This window comes from Larimichthys crocea, chromosome III (assembly GCF_000972845.2).
Source record: "Larimichthys crocea isolate SSNF chromosome III, L_crocea_2.0, whole genome shotgun sequence".
In the NCBI taxonomy this organism is placed as follows: Eukaryota; Metazoa; Chordata; class Actinopteri; family Sciaenidae; genus Larimichthys; species Larimichthys crocea.
This window is the reverse complement of record NC_040013.1, coordinates 21,454,836-21,477,562: the sequence shown is the minus strand read 5'-3', so window position 1 is coordinate 21,477,562 and position 22,727 is coordinate 21,454,836. Positions and strand designations below refer to the sequence as shown.

Genomic DNA, 22,727 nt, shown 5'->3' with positions numbered 1-22,727 from the left:
GAGCTTGGAAGTATTACTGAATATTTTTCATGGTAAAGGTTTACCAGGGGGTGGCAATAAAAGTCAAAGCATAGCTTTTATTGCAGTCCAACACATCCCATAGAGATACATGCACGGGCACATTTCTCTACTGCAGCAAATACTGGAGAGCCTTCTCTGGCTTTGAGCCCAGACGTAGCCTGTTGTGAAGATTAAGGCGGATGGAATCTCATAGCCAGATAATGGTATTACAATAATAAAACCCCATTCACACTGCATTTACTCAGAGAGAAAAAAAGAACATCACATTGACGTTAGTACACTGGTGTTTAATATCAGTTTATTCAGCCCTAGCTATTTATCTGCAGTTAAGTTAAATAACACAACTGAGGAAACGTGTATAGATAGTAAAATATTTTAATTAAATATACAGGAGGTCATATAATACAAAATGTCTTTATTTTTTGTCTTGCTCGCCAGCTGGGTGATTGTTAAACAGATGGCTACTGTATCAAAAACACTTTCAGGATGCACATTAATGGAAACAACGTGGAAAAAAAAAAGTGAAACGACAACAAATAAAAAGAGTATCCTAATTCTTAAATTGTAGTGTTTGTTTAAATCTAACATGATCACGGTGACCTTGAAACAGAGCAAACAAGGACACAGCTAGATTGTGTAACCGACTTTTATACTTTTTTTTTTTTATACTATTTACTATTTACAGATTATAACCGTTTATATGATAACAACCACGCGGTACTATCTACAGTGCTATTTACACAGAAAATAAGACAAGAGAGAGGGGGTTGTTGTGAATTGATCCCGTATGAATGTTCTGTACAGGAGCCAGCACTAATGCCAGTTTTACCTACACACAGCAATGTACAGTACTTAATCAGAAATGAATGTCTTTATCTAAGTATTCAGTAAAACTTTACACATAGACGTTTACAGCTTCTTTTTTTAAATCTTCTTTTGAAACACCAGACAAGTTGACTGTGTATTTCGACTATCCTGGATTGCAATTATAGTGGTTGTAAAAGCCAGAGCAGGTGTTGTCTTTCCACCTCAGGCTATGGAGCATGGTAGGCATACTTTATGGAGTCGGGTACCTTTTCATCACCGCTAGAAAACACATAGAGCACACATGCCCTGTGGGTGACAGACACCAGACCTGTCAATATCAACTATCCGTAAATCTTTTCAGGTTTGACTGTCTGACACAGTTAAGCTAAAGTAAATAGATTTATTTATTTATTTAAGCACAAATACTACCCAACAGGTTAAATAGTTTAAATTTAAAATGATCTTACCTATCAAGTCTGGTGTCTGAAAGCCAAAGTGTGCCATATAGTTTTTGTATGAGTGTCTGTGCGCTGCATTTCAGACAAGAGTGACAGTAATATTGATATTCCTACCCTGCTACAGAAGATAAACCTTAACAACTGTAGTGCTAACTCTAATCCAAGACTGCAAAAGGCACAGATATTTGCAAAGCAATAATATCGTAAGTGACAACATTCCTATCAAAATCATACAGTGAGTCTTTTCAGCGTGTTGAATAAAAGAGTCTGTTCACCCAAAAAAAAAAGAGCTTTTCAAGTCAAGAACAAAAAAAAAAAAAGATGAAATGCTGATTTCTTGTGGTGAGCATTCCACAGCAGACGACTGCTTCATTATGCTGGTCCTACAGACAAAAACAAGCTGCTACAGTCTACTCATCACGAAGGGGTTTCAGGGTCAAATTATTTTCAGTTTGTAAAGCAAAAATTGAAAAAAATACTTTTTATTAACTCTAATGGAAAACATTCATGATTTGTCAACAGATTGAGCACGACAACTTTGTGTTGTATGATCTTGAACTGAAATACAATTTAACAAAGAAAAAAAGAAACCTGAACTGAGTAAAAAGTGAGTCTACAGTACATCTGTTATACACAGCACCTCTGAATGTTGTGATGAAACTATATTATGTTATGCAGCACCGCGGTGAGTGTTAATGTCTACTCCAAGAAGTCCAGGTGGATTTACTGTGGCACAAACAGGCAGCAGCTTTCAGCGTGGAGACATGTAAACAAATGCAACACCACTGGCTGCCTAAAGTTTAATAATGCGCTAAACAGCTGTTTGCGACGATGAAACGCACCTCTAGTTATATAAAGGATTTCATTTACGTTGTCATGTTACTTGTAGTGTTTTTAAGCAAAAAAGTTTAGCCCTCAGACGCAGTAAACAAATGGCTTTTCTCTGTTGCCCTCCACTTTTCACACATCCAGAGCAACAACCTGACTCATGGTGACTGAGAGCGGCAAACTGATTTGTGAGCACATACACATGAGCATTGTGCAAATAAGGATAAAACAACAACAAAAAAACAAGATACAGTAAGTGGTGATAAAAATAAAGAACAGTGCAAAGTATATAAACAAATGCATACACAAATAAAAAATAAAAGAAAATGGAATTTTCACTCTGTCTGACTGATGAATTTATCAGTCTGTAATCAGCCAAAGTTTTATAATCAGTGTTTTCTTTTGACTGAGCCACAATCCCCGAGAGCAAGAGAGACAGAAAGACAAAGAGAAGCTGAAAAAGTGTCTGAGGATGAAGAAGCAGAGGGAGAAATAAATCCTCGCCTCCCTTACAGTCTGGTGCTGGGGTGTACCGAGGACAGCTGAGGTGGTGGCAGGGTGGACAGAGGGTACAGGTGGTGCAGCAGGTCCCCGTACAGTGCTGCCCCGCCCGGGTGCCTGTAGAAGTGGTGTGGGCTGGCGCTGGAGGCCAGCAGCTGCCTCTGGAGCATCATGGAGTGGAAGGCTAACGGGGGCACGAGGGGAGACACTGCTGACTGGCTCTTCAGGTACTGTAGACCTGGGTGCTGCTGGAGCCCGTCCTGGGCTCCTGGTGAGACCAGGCTCCCAGGGGCGAACATGCCAGGGTAGAAGGGTGCGGCATGGTGTGGGGGGTACGTAGTTGCTGGGTGGCCCTCAGGGAGATGGTTGTTGAGGTGAACGGCATGGGCCGGCTCAGCTGGTTTTAGCTCTTCTGGGTCACTGCGTCGGATTGCGCCAGCAGGGTGGATTGGCGTCACCACACGGACTTTCCTTTCTGGAACTTCCTCACTCTCTGGTTCCACTAGGCTCCTCTTACTGGGTCGAATGGGGCTTGTGAGAGACGAATCACCTGAAGCTTTTGGGCTGGGAAATGGCTGCGATGATTCTGCTGGACTCTGTTTGGGAGGAGAGATGGTCATAGGAGGAACTCGGCATGCCTTAGGGTGGGAATCCAAACCCTGGTGCAAGATAGAATATGGGATACTGCAGAAGGAGGGCTTTGAGAAGGAGGACACCCTCTGAGAGAGAGGTTTAGCGATTGTAAAGTCTCTGGGCTCATCTTCTGCCTCCCTCCTCTCTCCGTGTGTTTGAGTCCTGTCACTGTAGTGAGATCTGAAGGCCAAGCCCTCTTGCTCCAGACCACCACAGACAAATCCCTGGCTGCCTTCACGGTCCCTGGCGTAGTGCTCTCTCCGCTCTCCGTTGGGGAAGCTGGCCATCCTCTCCTGACTCAGGCAGTTCTCAGTTTGCCTGTACAGACTGTGAAGGTGAGGGGAAGAGTAGCAGTCCCCTGCGTAACTCCGGGATTGAGCTGCTGGGCCGTGGAGTAGCGACTCCCCGGTATTCTCCACACCATCCTGGGCACGGGTTCGGGTGAGATAGGGCTGCCACGGCGCACTGACTTGAGGCTGGAGATGATGGCTCGTCCGGCAACTGAAAGTGTCTGAAAGCTCCCCAGCAGTGCTCCTCTCTGATGGGCCACTGGTGGCTTGTTGGTGAGGCTTGCTGCTCTGGGCATGCTGGATGACTGATGGCCGGAATATGGGCGATACCTCTGGGATGTTGTCTGACACAGACCTCTGTCCTGCCACCTCCTCCTCGCCCTTTCTCTTCTCCTTCTCCCTTTCAGCCACTGATATGACAGGTAAAGACGAAGCAGCTGTGGGAGGTGGAGGTCGAAGAGAAGAAGAAGTAAAGGAGAAAGGATTGGACTCACAAACTTGGGAGAGAAGCTTCTTTTTGGCTAAAGGAGACATGACCCCCTGCCTGGTTTTGCAGTAGGCAGCTGTCTGTGCAGGGCTCTGGGTAGACTCCTTCTTAATGACACCATAGTCTTCTTTCTCTGGAAAGGAATCTGTGCTCAAGTCTATACACTGTCTGTCTTCCTGCTTACACATGGGTAACACCTTCCCCACTCTCCCACCATGATTTTCTGTGGAGTCTTTGACCCTGGAGGAGGACTCAGGCAGAGCAACATGTCCAGCAGGTTTGTTCTGATCCCAACGGTGAGGCAGGTAGGGGTTTTTAGGAATGAAATGCCCCTCGGTTTGTTGTTCACAGGAGCGTTTTACTTGTAGGACTTCGCTGATTTGCCTCCATTCAAGTTGCGGACCAGGCCCCGTGTGAAGGAGCAGACCAGCGTGCGGGGCTCTGCAGTCTGGCTCTTTGGGACAGAGTGACGATGGCTGCTCCCCTGCTAAAGACTCCTCTTTCTTCAGGGTAAGATGTAACTCTTCCTCCTCAATTACAATTGGTTCATCTCTCAGAGATATTTCCTGTTTTATAGCTGTGGACAGCTCATGATTCTCCTCTTTCTCCTTGGAGTCCTGCAAGCGGAAACATGATAGTTGCTACAGTTAGTTCTCAAAGTAAAAGAAATAAGACACTATTATTTTTATTATTTGGCAATTTCAGAGATAATAGGAATTCAAGACAGCGGGTGAAGCATTGATGAGAAAGCACAGGGAGATTAAAATTAAATTGAATTCAGAGCAAGAAGGAATCCTGATGAGGCAGCAGTTGGAAGAGGTCTGTGACTGACCTGTGATTGTTCTTGGCCTTTCACTGTCTCCCCTCTGTCCTTTTTACTCTCCAGTTTGGGAGTGATGGGGACTTTCAACTTCTTGGCCCCCACTCCTTTGGCTTTAGCTCCTGAAGCCTTCTCCTGGCTGGCCTCCTGCTTCCTGGGTTTGGTCAAAGGGAGGGGTTTGTCCTGCTCGCCTTTAATGTGCCTCTCATAAGGAAGGAGGAGCCTGAGGAAGAATGCAGGCAAAGGAATCGCAGATGAGTCTGTGGTATGATCATGTTATGTCATGTCATGCTTGTAAACCACAATTACTAATCTATGTTTTGGTTCATTACACACAAACAAAAATCATTTTTAGCCAAACAACAATTTAAGATTGAAAAGAAAATACACAAAATATACATGTGAACACATTAACATGGGGTAGGGCAACACATTCTCAAAGCAAACCAGCCATACCAAAGAATAAAAAAGTAAAGTACAATAAACCCACATAAGTATTTTGTTTGGTAATACCAAAAACAGAATGAGCTGCAGCTTTGCCACAGGCACGCAGAGTATCAAATACCTTGCTTTAAAACCTCCTTGTTTTAATACTTGGCAACCATTAACAATCCTATTGTAATTAATCTAGGTTAGGGGAAATCCAGGTTCAGACTGGTGCCAGAATGTGTGTGTGAGAGAGAATGTGAATAACCAGTTATCTCCTGCTGAGACAGATCACATTTGGTATTAGTTTAACCAAGAGGGAAAAGAATGTGTGTGTGTGTTTTGTTTGTGGGTGTGTTATTTTAATGTGGTCGGTAATAAAAAGAGGAAAATGTCTTGAAGATTTTAAATCAAACTGTTTAAAGGAACCTCGTAGCATAATCTCTCATTTAATATACTAATATGATTTATCACAGAAGCCCTAGAAATGGTTAGAATAATCAAGTATTTCAGCTGGTAACAGTAACACACTGTCCATTTGACATGATTAAATGCAGCATAGCTGCGTTTGCTCCACCTTAATTAAGTCCATCGACCTGACAAGGAACATTCAACTATTTCTGACTTCTGTTATTTTTCTGCTGAATACTTCCCAAGTCAATTTTCCGTATCTGATGTCATAACTAATGGGAACATTAAGATCTGGATAACATAACAATACCCATGTGTAAAATAATGACATGAAGAAACCAGCAAGGGAAACTTTTAGACTTTTATTGCTCAGTAAAGAAAATGGAAATTGGCACTGGACCAGAAATAAGAAACATTGTGGAAGAGGAAACCAAGACAACTGAAAAACTACAACACTCCAAACTTCAATAAGCTTTTCTGAAAATCTCTCCAGCTTTTCTGTCAGGTTTTTTTACAATAACAATCCATAAAACCCAGACAGAAACATGACTTTCTCAGTCATGAGAAAAAATAAGGTCTTCTCGTGTAACGACAAGAGACGGTTGCAGTATTCCTTTTAAGGGACATGGCGGTAAAACAAACAATGAATCAAGAGCTGTTTCGCCTCCTCTTCAAAAGGAAGAAAAAAAAGCCTCAGAGAGTTCAAGAGGCTCTGTGGGATTTTTTGTTATTTTTCCTCTGAACAAAAGTGCTGGCAGGGAAAGCGGTGAAACTACATTTCATACAGCTGGTCTGGCACCAGGCCCCAGGCCAAGAAAGGAAATGTACTATTAAATGTGACTTATTGGAAAGACGGAGAGCAAAGGGGTTGTGAAAGAGAAGAGGGGAGGGAAAGAGAGCAAAAGGAAAAAGAAACAGAGGAATAGAGTGAAAGATCAGATAATGACATGTTAATGAAGAGCAAAACTGATTCTGGAGGAAGGAATGAAATCTTGAACACGGAGATAAAATCATAAAGTCTGGCTTTAAAATAGCAGCAAATAGCAGAGTGGTTCTCAGGCGTTCTATATTTAGGAATTATTGCACCAAACAGGCAGGTAGACTAAATGTTTCACCATTTTAAAACTGTGTATTCGGATTTCTTCAGGCTGGTAAATGTGTATTCAACATGTCCAGCTGTTTTATTAGTGATCAAAGAGTTAAAGAAAAGTGGCACATGTATACAGTATACCAGGGTGCACTGCTGACTATCACAATGATCTGTGGGAAAGAGGCGACTGCCTTGGCCCGGGTCAACTTTATGGAATGTCAATATGGGGTGGGGGTTGGGGTGTCGCAGGCCCGGATAATGTAAGAGTTGAGCCCGGGAAATTACTGGAGCCTTAAATAGTTCCAAATGGAAAGACTAAGACGCTATGTTGGCCGAGAAACCCAGAAATCAGTCTCAGGAAGTTCCATTACAATGTCAGAATTATTTGCTTTGTTATGCTTAATAAACACAAGATGAAAGTCTAGCCTGTTTAAACAATTCTTTCTATAAGTAGGACTCTCACTTCCAAGACATACAGCTCTTATAGTTTTATGTAAAGTTACAGAAACGGCTGAATAAGCAGTGAAGGTTCAGGCTACAGGGCACTCACTCCTTTTTCCATTTTTAACTCCGTATTAAAAAAAAAAAGTGTAAAATCATAATTGGGACCTCGGTGTGAAAGACTGGAGTAATTTGAAGCAGTGTATATATAACTTAGTCATGATCATGTAATATAGCACTCATAATACAATACCACTTATATAAGTAGCAATTTCCTCCAAGCAAGGAGACGGGTTGAGTTTGGCAGCAACTGCATTAAGTTGAGAGAAAGCCAGATGTAGTTTATGATTTCAGCCACTAGGTGGGCGTGTGTTGCACTGAGAGATACCAGGAAAGAATTTCATTAAGGCAGGAGAGGCAACATTTTTATGAGGTCAATAAATACTTAACTTCCTCTCGTGCCAATTTATCACTGGGCTTTTGTTTAAGCAGCCGTTTTCCATGTTGATAACAAGCAACTAAAATATGCTGCGAGGAGATTAAACACTGAAGAGGCGGAGATAGAAGATGTCTCGTGTAATTCAGCTAAAGGAGATATGACTGTGCATATATATATGATATATGATATATGGCTGATCTTCAGAATCTGTAAAATCAATAACCTTTACATCAACCCACAACTGTCAACTAAGCATGTCTGTGCCTTTCCTTTCAAATAATGGATTGCACACAAAGCACCTTCCCCCCCAAAAACACAACTTGGCAAAAACAAGGTGACTTTACCAGCAATGTGCTGCTCTCATCTGAGTTTTGTGTTACAGGAACAAGCAGTGTGCTAGAATCCAAGAAATGCCTAAGTCACCAAATAAGTGGAAAAAGCCTGCAGGCTGTTCCATTTCAACAATTTCCCTCCCATCCGTGCTGAAATTAATTTTAACTGGTGTTGTGTTAAGATCACAAGAGCTGCTTCATGCGTTTAAGAAAGAAAAAAAAAGGAAAAGAAACTATTTAAAGAGCTGGTGGACAAGCCCCACAGGGCTGTGGAGAGATTTAGGGGAAAGAAAATGATTTACTTTTACAAGCCTGTGAGGAAAAGAGAATAAAATAAAATAAAAAAAAGATAAAATCAAATCTAAATGCAATGATTAAGCATCAGCCAGCAATGAGAAAACAATAACCGCTGCAGAGAAAGAGAGAGAGAGAGAGAGAGAAAAGATACCAGCAGAAGGATGAACAGACATTGTAGCTGGTCCCTCTGCTTTGGATTCATGCCTCAAAGCCCCTCTTTTGTCTCGAAGCCAAACCACTTGAGGTGACCCTCATTCATGCAGTTAAAACAGGAGGGCAGCGCAGGAATGTATGAAAAACTTAAGTCCTTTGTCAAGTCTGAAAATACCAGATTTAAAATGACCTCTAGTATTCCCCTGGGGTTTGCTCTCATTAGCTGCTGCAGCAGCTCGCAGTAAATGTTCGCCAGAGCAGGTGTGAGCCAAGAGTGCTAACTGTTTAAAATAAATGTGTACTATTCTGCATAAAGAAACACTCAACTATTAATGCCCCAAAATATACAGCATATGTTCCCTCTCGCTGCCCTGCAGTGGACAGAAATCGCTGCTAGAATGTCATTAATTTAATTTGCTGCACTGAACTAGTTATTAATCTCAGTAGACTTGAATAGATTCTCATACAGTCAATTGGCTGTCACACGTCAGTGCCGTAATTTGTGATTTCTCATTGCCACCGGGGAAGGAAACCTTGGACCTTTTGATGAAATTCACCACATAAAGAAATTACCCAATATTGTCATTTGAAATAAAAAAAGAAGAAGAGGTTTTTATCGCTGAATGCTCAATGAAGCATTTTGTCTTGGGGAGACCATCTCTCGCTCTCAGAGGTTAAAATAGCTGCCTGCTATTTTAGTGTAAAGAACATGCAGCTCTTTGGCTGCTTTCCCACTGAAGCTGAAGTCCAGATTCAGTACAAGAGCCATGGCTATACAAAGAACCTGGTCATGCTTTTGATGCAGACAACATGTTGAGACATTGTTTATAGTGTGTTAAGGAATGCTGACAGACGATATGCAACCATGTTCTCATATTGCAACTCCTCTGCCTTTTTTCTCTCCTATTTAATTTCTCAGTATCACATTTTTGCTTGTTGTTCGTTATTTAAATGTGTCACTGTTTCTCTCTCTCACTCTCGCTCACTCTGCTCCTCTCAGGTCTGAATAAAAAGAAGTAAGGGATACACCCTCCGTAGCACTTCTTATTGTAATCCAATGATAGCAGAGTTAACTGAAATATGTGTTTGAGCCACGGTGTTAGATGAGGAAAGCTAAAGTGTAATGCGCCACATTTGATATATCTGCAATACATCAAGGACAATGCAGAGATGCTGACGAGTGCAAGATACTGAGCATCTAGCAAAATGAAATTAAACAAGCTGCTGTCTCTCTTCCCCAAATCTGAACTCTATTCTATTATAATTCTCAATGTGAGGACTGCTTCAAGGTTCCCTAATAATTATGAGTAACAATTGTATTTTCATATCTGGAGAGCAGCTTTAGTGAATTCAGAGGAACATCAGTTCCAGGAGGAATGAATAAAGGCTGAATCAATAAAACATCTAGTCGACTAAAATTGGAACAGGCGTGCATCTGTCTTTAAAAAAAAAACACACACATATCTGCATGATCTGAGCAGGAGAATATTTCACAGGCCTCAGACTCTATGTACAGTACATCTGGCAAACATCTAATACTTTTTAAGATGAAATGATCCAATCCAAAAGCCCTCATCTGCGCTCTGCACTTATTGCCCAAAAACCTCAGAGTTTTTAAATAGCAAATTATTCTAAATAGCTTCTCTGTTGCCATGGCTCCCCCCCCCCCCCCTTCAAACTCCCCTCCCTCCCCAATACCAACCCCGTTGGTGCAATTACATTGTTGAGTGCCAACGCATGGTGAGGTATTAAAAAATCTGTAACGGGCAGAAATGAACAGTGATAGTGAAATGTGATGTTTCTGTAACAAGAGATCATGTAGGAAACCAGGAAGATTAAATATGTAGGAGCTGTTAAAAGGCGCTGACCTGTATAATGAAAGAAACAGCATGAAGTGCAAGGCAGGGAGTGGGAGAGAGAGAGAGGGAGAGAGAGAGGGAGGGAGAGAGGGAGGGAGGGTGGGTAGCACGGAGAAAATGGCACAGCACAGAAGCAAAAGGCAGTCTATTTCAAGGTTATTGATGCCATCTTTTTCATGACCTCATTTTTAATTCAGAGCGCTGGGCCCTGACAGCTAATCTCGGGAAACGGTTTAAATAAATATCATTAAAGCTTCCCCATAGCTGCAGCAGCAGACCTTGGCTTGGATGTTTCTACATTGATTTTTCTCTGGGCACTAATGAACGCCGCTCCGCGACTGAAAAACAGTAACTTTGAAAATGACAATTAGCCGAGGTTATCTCCTGTTCAATTCCAGCTATGTAACTCCATTACTACCAGTGATTACCACCTGCTCCTGGACAGCATAAATATAGTGATTATGCCAGTGGCTCCATCTTTCACAATAACATCTCCTAGGAAACCATTTCATATGATTTTACCATTAGGGCTATAAAGGGATAATGTGTATAATTTAAAATGAGAGCTCAATGCTTGTGGATACTCACAGTCTTTAACCAAAAGAACACTAAGAGAAGCCAAGAATATCCACTTAATTTAAAGCAATTATGCCCTGAAATATTGTTTCCTTTTTCCTACTACTAAGCCTGAGACTCTTTATTTCCTGCTCTGCCTCACTTTGGCCCACTGAGACAAATCAGAAGCGATCCTTCTGAGAGAAGAGGAAAACATAAGTGTTGTTCCAGTTTGTACACTGTACATTCTTCCCTGTGAATTATATTTCTGTAGCACATTGACTAATGATTAAAGGTGGAAACAAAGACGCCTCTGGGGAACAAACACACACTTCAGCGAGCCCACAAACAGCCTCATTCATCATGCGGAGAGAATGGCCGTGTTTGCTGAGTTAATACAATGAAGCTAATTGCCCTCCAAGCAGCCCAAACACCAAGGCTCAGCTAAAATTATTCCCCTGAATGGAAACTTGCTCAGCTTCAGCTGATCTCTCTCTCTCTCTCTCTCTCTCTCTCTCTCTCTCTCTCTCACACACACACACATGCCCCATCACCCCCACCCCCTCCCTCTTACACCTTCCCTCTCTGTCAGCCTGATATTCACTGCAGTGTGTGGATATTATTGCTTTGTATTGATTCAGCATTATTTTTCTCAGCTGCTTCTCGGTGGCTGGAGAGGGAAAGGCCAGCGCAGCAGTAGTCACACCTCAGCGCTTCCCACACGGTTTCATCCTACCCACTGCCTACGACCCTATTTACACCTTACAAACTGATGAACAACACAGCTTTTCACATCTGGCTTCAAAGTAATTTCTTGGCAGAGACAAATCATACTGATTTCAAAGCTAGATAAACAGTCGCATAACAAGGATCAAAGACACGTTCTGTCTTTTGCAATAAAATGATATTTGGCCAGCATCGTCTCTGAAGCTAGCTGCTAAAAGTCATATCTATTATTAGTATAAATAAGGAGCTCCACTGTGCAGCGGCTCCTCCTTTAAGACATAACCCTGTTTGAGGCAGTGAGGAAGAACTGGGAACGTAGAGTAAACACTGAAAGCACCCTCAGCAGAACATTTAGAAGCACGTTGTCAACTTGTGTACAAATACAACACACTGAACAAAACACTCCTCACACCTATGGTTTCACAAATTTCCTGGAAAAGCCTCTCTGGCCGCCACAGCCTGCGCTCGCAAATTCGCTTACAGCGTGCAATCTTGATACAATATGAAGCTGCCCAGCTGCCTCATATGGTACTCCTGGCATATTGCTGTATTACTGACAGGTGTGTGTGCATGTGTGCGTGTGTGCATGTGCGTGTGTGTGTGTGTGTGTGTGTGTGTGTGCCTGAGCTGTGCTGATGCATGAACCAGCAGCAGCCGGAGGGATGTGGAGAGGGTCGCTGGCCTGGAGGAATGACCTGCCTCATGAGCGACTGGTTATCTCTTGTTGGGAAGATCGTATTTGGCATTTGTTTAACCTTGGGAAAGTGGGCGTGTGTGCATGTTTGTGTGAGTGTGTGTGTGTGCAGGCAGGCGGCCTGCATAATACCCTCAAAGCTCCCTCAGGATCATATCCATATGCTTGCTTTGGTTTGGTAATACCATCTGAGTGATTATATTGTGGAAGTTCAAAATGCTGCAGTATCTGACTGAATGATTAGATGAATACATTAAACTGATGTTTTATCTTGAATCCAGCTCTGTGCGCTCGTAATGCATAGGAAAGGGCGCTTACTGTATATATATATATCCATGTAGGTCAGTTAATAATTCAAAACTTTGCTGTTGTTTTGAGCTTTTAAGTCCTCTTTAGTCTGCTTGTAGAGCAGCATGGGTGGAGTTTACTGCATAATTGGTTCCATAGAGCCACACAACTAATCAATTAATCCTTAGAAAATCACTGAATCTCATCTCATCACGATTTAATTTGAGTCCTTAAGGAATGCATGTCTTAATACTATTAGAGCTGCATGCCATAACTGAGAGAGAGACAGTGAGGAGTGATTTGCAAACTATCTCAGCGCTGCAAACACCGTTCTGCACGTATGCATAATTGCATCGACTTCTCCTGAGCAAGATCAATATTTGTCTTGTAGTGTCCTGATGTTATGAATAAAGCATTGTGAAATCACATTTGATGCAGCTGTGCTGGAGTTTATTCACTTGAGGCGATGCAAACTGTTCCATATGTGCATGCATAGCAATAATGTGTCACATGTAAATGCAGAACATAATAACTCACCTCTCGTAGTGTCTCCGCGTACACGTGGCGGCACTTGTGCTGCTGGGGTTCCCGCCCAATTCATCATATACATGCTTCCACTGTCTGCGGACCGTGATCTGGAGAAATGGATGAGAGGACAAAGAGTGATAAGACAAAGAAATAAAAGGAAAAGAGTGACAAAGGACGGCAATGAGATGGAGGTAAAGCGAGGAGAAGTGAAAAAATGTGAGCGGAAGAAAGATTACAGAAAATAACAAAGAGTAAGTGGTTGACATCATTTCGAGGTCTTGGGGAGTTACTGAGTCATGATGTTCCAGTTATTGAATCCTCAACACTCAATTCTCTAACATAATAAGCTCTGTTAACATCATGCAGCCAGTTGTTCCTGCTATAACCCCTTATCCCATAACAGATGACAGACTACAACACAAAACACAAAACTCCAGGCTGCCATAGAGCTAACAAAAGCCTCGACATGAAACGTGAGATAATCAACTGCAGATATGAGGGTTTTAAAAGGATATGAGCCCCCATTATATGAGCTGTATCCTGTTTATGGTCTGGTCTAGCTGTCTGTTTGGACGACATTATACCAGCTAGCTAATGAAGAAACAGGCATGAGCAATACACTTGACGACTTAACATCAAACATTGACTTCACTTTGGAAACACGTCGCACATGAATAGTGAATGAATAAACGGCAGGTAAAGCTGCCAAGTTAAATGGCTCATACATACTTATTTCTGACTCACTTCAGTTGTGTATGTGCGTGCATACAGTATATGTGCGCATTTGTGGGTACATATGTGCATTTCACTTAATCTCCAACATGGGAAAAAGTGAGTGATTTGACCAATTTCCTTGTGACTAGTGCAGGGCAGAGTAACATGTGTTTTCCACTCCAAGGGGGTTTTGAAACAACGGCATCATTTTTTGCTAAATGTGGCTCTGAGCAAGACTTTCTTCTTGGGAAAATAGTGACTGACCTCAAGGGGCAAAAAAAGGGCAGTAAAAGAAAAGTCAGGGAGGGAAGAAGGGATGGAGGAGAGAGAGAGAGAGATAATGGAGAAAAAGGGTCGACATCAGGGGGAGGGAAGCAGAAAGAGGAGGAAATAAAAGAAAGAGGGGAGAGACCTTGGCGAAAGAATATATTGCCACACATGTGAATACTTACCAACTCATATCCTCCGAGTTTCTGAGCAGCCTGAAACATAGTCCAAAGGTTGACTGTGGGAGACAGAAGACAAACAAAACAGTCAGGAACTCAGGACCTGAGCTGAAACACACAACGTCATATACAGTCATTACACAAGAGAGAGGGGGGGAATAAATACAGTGCTGGAGGAACTATTTAGATCATTAAAAATACTCCACTACAAGTTCAAGTATTACCAGCGATGTGTGCTTCAATATCAATCAGAAGTACTCATTATTACATAGTACATTAATGGATTATTAGTCATATAAAAGTAGTAGCTGGGGGCTAGTTTAATTTATTCATAACGATGCACCGTATATTATAAGCTGATGATTTAAATCAGCAACTAGATTCACTAGATTCAACTTTGTAGTATGAGTACAACAAAATACAGTTTAATCTTGAACCAAACAGTAGCAAGGTGCATTTAGAGAGTGACAGTGATATGTACAAAATAAACAATATACAGCATGTCCAGTACAAGTCATATGATATGTCAGTAATGTAACTATGATACACACTGTATGGAAATCACAATATCGGTTGTAAAGGTATCACACACTTTATATCATAGATAGATAGATAGATAGATAGATAGATAGATAGATAGATAGATAGATAGATAGATAGATAGATAGATAGATAGATAGATAGATAGATTTTTCATACAAAGCAACGCTGCACTTCAGCAGAAAGGATGCAAATGAATATTGAGTACTTGTACAGTGCCCACTAGGTGATAAAATACAGCATATGCTTCATCCTGACAAAGAGATTTGTTAACCCTCAGCTGCAGCCTGCAGGTATGAATGGAGAACCATTACAAGCATCAAACGCTTGGCAATATGCTCAAACTTCTGTTTGAACAAATGCAAATTCATTTGCATTGATTTCCCCATGCAAATACTCCATGACAGGCCATATCAAAATACAAGTCTTGTGTAACATTTTCCTAAAAATAGCCTTGTAAGCTTTCAGAAGAGCTTCAAATGGCTGTCGGTCTTTGAAAGAAAAATATTTTCCGCAAACAAAGAACCACAAGTTCATTGGGGGACTTTTTGTGCCAATGACATTTGTATTTGCTTTCTGTAACATCATTGTTTAACATTTTTATATGAAGGCCTATAAATAAGAAAAGGAGGCCTCGCCTGGGGAGAAATCCATCAAAATTCAATCTGTGCGTACACAAAGCCTTGCATTTGTCAAAATGACATTTTCCTATCTCCGCATTTGACAGCATTGATTTTTTCCTTCCCTCCTCTCTGCGACCGTTGTCAATGCACGGGTGGAATAACAAAGGGAGCTGGGTAGGTTTTTCTGTTTGAACTGAGCACTCCGGCGTATTGTGCTTTCTGACTGTAGAAACAGAAAGATGGTCTATTTAACAGGCTTGTTATGCATCGACTGTAATTACCACAATAGCACACGGGATTGGGAGGGAACAGAACAGATAAAGGAAATGAGCGAACATGCCTTTTCTTAGATGTCTTGTCATTAGCAATTTCTTTTCTTAATTCCCCTCTATTTGGCAGGGGCAATTATCACTGAGATAAGGATGACAAAACAGGAACACAATGCAGCCTCAATGACACACCGATGGCATGGCAATTAGACAACACAGCTGAAAGAAGGAGACAAATTGGAACTGATGTTCACAATCACATGCTGATGCCCAAGCAGCGGAGCACACATTGACATGCACACACGTTACCAGTTAATCTTGCAGATCAAGGGCATTCAGAGTACACAATATAACCACAACTGCTCCTGTTTTATCCCTCCTCAATTCGCTCTTATCTCTCATTTCTTTCAACGCTTCCACTGCACCCCATACAACTTCAATGGCAGCAGCTGTAGAGCAATGTCAATATTAACCCAGTGATAAAACATAGAACAGCAGCTTGCATGAATGAACTGCAGCACAAAAAAAAAACGTTTTTTTTTTCTTTCTCCAACTGTACACCTCCGAAAATTTAAAAGCCAAATATTTTTTGTGATTCAGGTGATTGTGTGTATTCAGTGTGTATGAATAGACGCACTGAGGATTTAGTATTTTCCCCTTAAAAGAAAAGGTTAATCAAGGACGCTGAAAGGTCCCATGTTGGGACATTTCATACAAAAGGTATTTTTAAGAAGAAATTGTGAAAAATCCAAAATTCAGCTCATTCATCTCATCATTTTGTCATTTTACTGAATATCCTTGAGTTTTTTAACTAACTCTCTGGTTCCAGCCTCCCATATGTAAATGAGCTACTTTTTGCTTTTTCGTGCCAGTAAACTGAATATATTGTGCTTATTACAAACATGGAGCTAAGAGGCTGATTGGTCTCAGATCTGGACCTTTGCACCGAGATGTTTAATGCATACAAACCCTGGAGTGAAATATAAATTCAACATGAGAGTGAGGCAGACAAATAAGCAGGCACTGTGTTAGACAAAATGAATATTGCGTGTAAAATATGCCATGAGGCATTCTAGGTAAAGGCAGATCGACTGTTTGTTTGTTTGTCACAATTTCGGTTTAAGATATGATTTCACAGCTAGGAGATGAGGCGATGTTTAGTATATAATCCATGTTTGGATTCAGATAGATGTTTTTATGGAGGTAAATCAAATGGATATTTTAGCGGCACAGCTTGTTACACATTGGTGAGTCTGGTAAATCATTCAACCATCTGTTGCTTTGTTAAATTCCAGAGAACTTCATAAAAAGATTATTACTCAAACGCTACTAAAATAACATAATTTCAATTTCCATTACAGGAAAGCGAGTCCTTTGATCTTTTAAAGCATTTGTAGCGAGTTTAAAGGGAAGAATATGAAAACGGCGCCTGATTACATCTAAGGGTTTGTTGTATTAATTATGATGTGTTTTTCTTTTTTTTTCCCCTTCTCTTTACATGTGCTGACGTGTGCTCGCTGCCAAGGACGAAGTTTAAACAGCATGATTTCACCATTTAATGAGGGCCTTGCTTATGATGTGTCTGGTTTTGAGATTCAAAGCATGTACTGTATGTAAAACAGTTGGCGCGTGGACCTCGACTTTATTCTGAGCTCAAACCGAGAAATGCCATCTAAAAGTGAAGCATGTTGGGTATGCAATTCTGCCTGCTTCTCTCTCTCTCTCTACATCTTCCCCGCTCTCTCTCTCTCTCTATCTCCTTCAACCACAATGACCTATTTAAGCAACAACATGTCGGTAGTCAAGATGACAAGATTGTCAAAATACCGTGGTGAGGTTAGCAGAGTCAAGACGACCACAGCTTTACCTTCATGTAATCGTTTAGAGTAATGAGTTTTACTGTGCTATAAACTGTCAGTGTTAAATTCAATAGGCATCTCTCTCTCCCCTGCCTCTCGTTAATTTGCCTATGTTGTCGTGCGAAGTTCTGATGTGAGCGGCTAAATCTTTCCTGGCACGTTTGACATGAATGCAAATGCGATTTCCTTCCTCGACTAAAGAGTGAGAACCAAGTGCATTTTAAAAAAAACACAGTTTGAGATGAGAGTCGGCGTTCTCATGTGTCTTACCTCCAGATCAAACACATAAAACAAACACACTTTTTTTCAGTTTCAAACCGAAGGTGCACCCTTTATGATGTTTACGTGCATGTTTCTCCCCTCTGTACCCATGCATACACAGTGCAAGCCAGGCATTCGACCTATATTACAAATCTTTCATCTCGGGCAAACGTGTTTCCCATACATGTGATGTTCTTCTAACACTGTTAGAGGACGTTCCTGGCCTTCGCAGGCAAACCCTTTGACAAGTGTGAGTACATATTCTGTCCTTACACAGTATAAAAGCCTGCTAAAACCTGCTCTGACAGGGAGCCTCAGGAGTCTTTTACTAACCGCTAGATGTGATTTTTCTCAGCACAGACAATTATTCCTTTAGTTTATTATTACCGCAGACTGAATGTGTTTTTTACTGTTTAACAGCAGTGTAATTTAGAGATTTTGGGCATAATGCCTGCAGTAGTTGGCAGCCATCTCCACTTCTTCGTCTCCTAAAGCGCTCATATTCTGGATAGTTAGACAAAATCTGCCCTTGACTTGACTCAAAAGCAGCTACTGGTTTCTCGTCTGATCACAACAGGGGGTCCACTATACATAACGTGTGGTTAGAGATGCTGATTAAAATTCGCATAGGGAAAAACCCCGTATGGATTTTAACGCCTCGTATGACTTACAGAGTGCAGTTTCACTCTGATGTCTATCTCTGATATCTGTAATATGAAGCATATACTTCTGTTTCTTCTCTGGGAGCACAGGATGGTGCACGCTTTTCTCTCTTTGCCTGGAAATCTTGAACAGCTTTTGGTACTTTTACACCTATTCCAGCTTTTTGCTCTGATGATCAATCTGCTAACCTCCTCTACCAGTTATGTCATGACCTAAATCTTCCAAAATAGCACAGGTAAAATGTACCCACACAAGCTTTACTATTAGACTACTGAGTTTAAACTGAAGCACTCCATTGTTTAAACATTTCCAGTGAGGGAATAAGAGAATAAGTTGTCCTACTCACTCTGTTTGAAGCCGAGGAAGGGGATCCTCTCTATGGGCGTGTCTCTTTCTTTCATGTACTTGTAGAGCTCTACTAAGAAAGCCTGCTCCTCCGCTCGGCTCTCCTCTGATGTTTCCTCCTCTTTCTTCTCCTCCTTCTCGTTCCTCTCCTCTTTTTCCTTTTCTTTATCCTTCCCTCTTTCCTTCTCCTCGGCTGAGGATTTCTTGCTAAGGCTGCTGGCCTTGTGTTTGGCTGCCGTGGTTATTTTTCCGTTGGGTACTGTTTTACAGTTGGGTTTGACCTGCAAAGAGAAAAAGCGAAAAGAGTCAGTGGATGTAGCCTTAAATAAAAATCGCACCCTTAAACGAAGCTTCATTCAAATGATGTTAGACAGTTTGGATGAAATGTGTTTGGGTTCATGCACAAACAAATATTCTTACAGGCCACAGAGGCAGTCTTTCATTGATTATCAATGGAGCAGCTCTTCTTGTCATCACAGATTAGGCATATGTTAGTTTGACTGTTCAAGAGAGAGAATTGCTAATATTGATTCAACTGTCCAAGGTCATAGGAATAGCAGCTGTGGACGGGCTTTTAGGGCAGATATTTCCTTCACTTTAAATATTACAACCAATGTCAGATAGGGGCTACAGACACACCGAATCAATTCTACAAAGTATCAGATGAGTTGACTTGTCTCTAATACAAATTAGCTTTAAATGTTCTTCTTAAGTATCATGGCTTTGGTGGTGCCTGAGTGATTCATCTATATTCACAATGCCGCCTCTTGTTTTTGGGAAATGCAGTGGAAACAAAGTGAAAACATCTTGTTCCGCTGTGGGATCATGTTGTACTTGTTTAAATGACTATTATGTGGTCGGAGGCAGAGAAAAGACACACAAAGAGACAAAGAGAGTGCTGCTCGATGCTGTCATGGCTGATCTATCAACGGATAAATCCGTCAGATGAAAACAAATTATATTGTTTTAGAGACACAACAAGGAAAAGAATCTGCAAATATTTTGAAAATCGATTAGTCGCTTAAGAAAACATCTCATTTGTTAGGATTTGCTGCTTTTCTCAGTCTTATGTGGGAGTAGGTTGAGTGTTCTTTGGTCTGTTGATAAAATGATATTGCCTTGGGCTTTAAGAAGCTGTGACTAACATTTTTCACTGCATTCTTTTAAAGATTAGTAGATTAATTGATAAAAGTTAGTTAGTTGCAGCCCTAAAGTATGTTTTTGACCTTGTGTAGTGTAGATATTAAATTTATTAGAAGTGATTATCATGTTAAAAGAAAAAAAAATCTTTAAGTGATTTATTAAAATAATATCCCAGAGATGTGATAATATCTTTTATTAAAAAATGTAGTTCCTTTAACTAATCTCTCTAAGTACTACACCTCATGTTGCCTTCACAGTAACACATTTTACTGCATGTGCTGTACAGTAACACCTCACTACACTGCTCATGTTTCTCACACAAAAACATACATAAATAAATGAGTAAATAAATAAATAAATAAAACACTGTAGCCGTTCTGTAACTGAATAAAACAGGACAAGTGGAAAGTTTATTCACAACATAAGTTGTCACTACTGCATGAAATTACTTGACTTAAAGTTACTGTGTCATACGCTTCATATAATGTGCTTTAAGTCTCTGTTGCAACATTTTAACATACAAACATTTGCATATTTGACCTAATAGTACAAGGTAATGTGCATGTATTTATCTTATTTGTCTTATCTTACCTTGCTAGTAGTTCTGGTCTCTGGGCTGCAGGGGTCCTGTGCTGCCCGTGCGTTTGACCCCTGGTTTAACCACGATGACCCTTGACCCTGAGCCTGACTCTGGGAGTCCCTTCTCTGAGAGATGGATAGCTTCTTCTTCCGAGGTCGCCCCTTTAAGTTGGGAGCTGAGGGGAAAGGAAACAACGGCAATGAGAATATCCATTTAGCTGGAAAGGCGTGTGCTGATACAGCACTGTTTGATTTAATCACTGCGTGTTTTCCCCTCTTTGTTGCTAACATTTGGTTGAGTTTAATGTTTTTTTTTATCTTCAAACAATCTTAATGTATTTGAGAGAAAACAATAAAAGAGATACAAAAATGCTCTTGGCCAAGAAATGCATTTCTTCTCTGGGAACATAGCTCGAGAGGACGAAGGCTATGACAGGAACATTTACAATCAGGGAAAGGAATTTCACAGGCCTGGTAGCCTGTAGCTAATTATTTTTAAACTGGATTAGTGCAACACTGTGCTGAATGGGGTAGCTGGCTGCCAAAATTGCTCCAATGTGCTAGTAAACACAAGTTCAATCCTTCTCAGCCTAAAAAAAGAAACTGCATTTAAATTCAGACAGATGTATTTTTAAGATTTCAGACGAGAGCGTCGTAACAGTAACAGCAATTAGTATGATGCTGTAAATGGCACATGCTGGTTAACCCACAACGGGGAAGACATTTTAAACAGTATCTGCTAAGAGGAATATTTGATACAGATTGTATGTATGTCACCACATCAATATATATATATATATATATATGTATATATATATATATATATGGCTATGTTTTGTCACAGCAGGACTTCCACAGTTGTCCGCTCAACATTAGCATCAGCATCATAAAGAATTGCATTATACTAAAGGACCTCAGATATGCTGATCATCGTGGCTCTATTTCTCTGTTTAGGCTGCTCATGTCTTAAAGCTGAATGCTGTTAATTAAAAACACATGAACCTGTCTGATAGGAGCTCTTTGTTTGAAAGGCTGGCAGATATAATTGCTCAGTTCACATTACACACACAATAAAGTATTTAAGCCCTCCAAGTCCTTTGTACACCCACGTTTATGTCAACCCGCGACTGTAATGTAACTTCTTGGCAGAGAGCCTTGCCTCCACGCAGCAACACAAACAGAGATAAGCTCAAAGGAAAGAGAGAGAGAGAGCGAGGGAGAGCGAGGGAGAGAGAGAGAGAGAATGAAAAAGAAAGAAACAAACTTGAAATAATCCAAGTTCAGTCACGTATTTCACAGCATCAACATTCTTTCTTTCCATCTGCAATGACAATTAAATCACATCCAAGGTTGTTCTCTGCCAAAAGGACTCTGTGATTATTTTTGTCGGATCACGTTCGCATCAAGTAAATGTTACAATAACGCCGGAGCTGAATAAAACTAAGAGGCAGTCGTTAAAAAGGGTAAAATGATCACGACTCAGCAACCTATCACTTCATGTTGTTATTTTCACAACCATTGCACTGTGGAGAAACTGCGCAGGGAAAATTCCAAGGGCATTTGTTGTGCATTTGTCATCCCTTTGGCACAAAAAAAAACAAGTTTTCACCACTGTAATGTTTACTTAGAAAGCTGGGTGTGTTTCTTCCTTCAATGTTTTCTCATTCTGCTGCTCAGTCTGCCCTCTTTTATCGAGCCAATAACACTTAATGCTGAGAAATTACATAAACCCTATTATTCATTTATTTACTTGGATTTATTTTTGAAGCACAAAACATTCCCTGAATACACTAATGCCACATATCATTTAGCCTAAGCTGATTTGCAATGTGTGGGCTTCTGTAAAAATACCCATATGTAATTAAACAAAACAGGAACCACAAATAGATGAATGTGCTTTTAAACTAGATTAAATCTTAAGTAAAGTAACTGGTTCTGTGACTGATGAGAAATGCTTGCAGGTTTTGACTTGCAGGGGATTTATTTTTTGACACACGACATCAGTTTAAACAAACCTCGCATAGGTCTGAGTGAGGTCACACTCCCAGTGCGGTTCTGTTTTTAGTCCAATCACTAACCCCCCCTGATACCCTACACTGAGTTACATAACCTGCCTGTCTGTTTGCATTTTTCATCAGGTCAAATGCTGCTGCGTAAGAAAATGCTGCAATTACAGCAAAACACTGCTGCACAACACGTGT

General features: G+C 40.9%; 1 protein-coding gene across 1 annotated transcript in view; it reads right to left on the bottom strand.

The window, feature by feature from the left end:
* Positions 1-380: 380 nt before the first annotated feature.
* LOC104928432 (AT-rich interactive domain-containing protein 5B) overlaps positions 381-22,727 on the bottom strand; it is a 71,886-nt gene continuing 49,539 nt past the window's right edge. Inside the window, exons 5-10 of the mRNA XM_010742718.3 lie at positions 20,539-20,702; positions 18,806-19,085; positions 14,251-14,303; positions 13,094-13,191; positions 4,858-5,068; positions 381-4,642 (exon numbers count right to left, since the gene is read on the bottom strand). Coding sequence (XP_010741020.3) covers positions 2,624-4,642; positions 4,858-5,068; positions 13,094-13,191; positions 14,251-14,303; positions 18,806-19,085; positions 20,539-20,702 — 2,825 coding nt within the window. The 3' untranslated portion in view covers positions 381-2,623. The remainder of the gene's footprint in view (positions 4,643-4,857; positions 5,069-13,093; positions 13,192-14,250; positions 14,304-18,805; positions 19,086-20,538; positions 20,703-22,727) is intronic.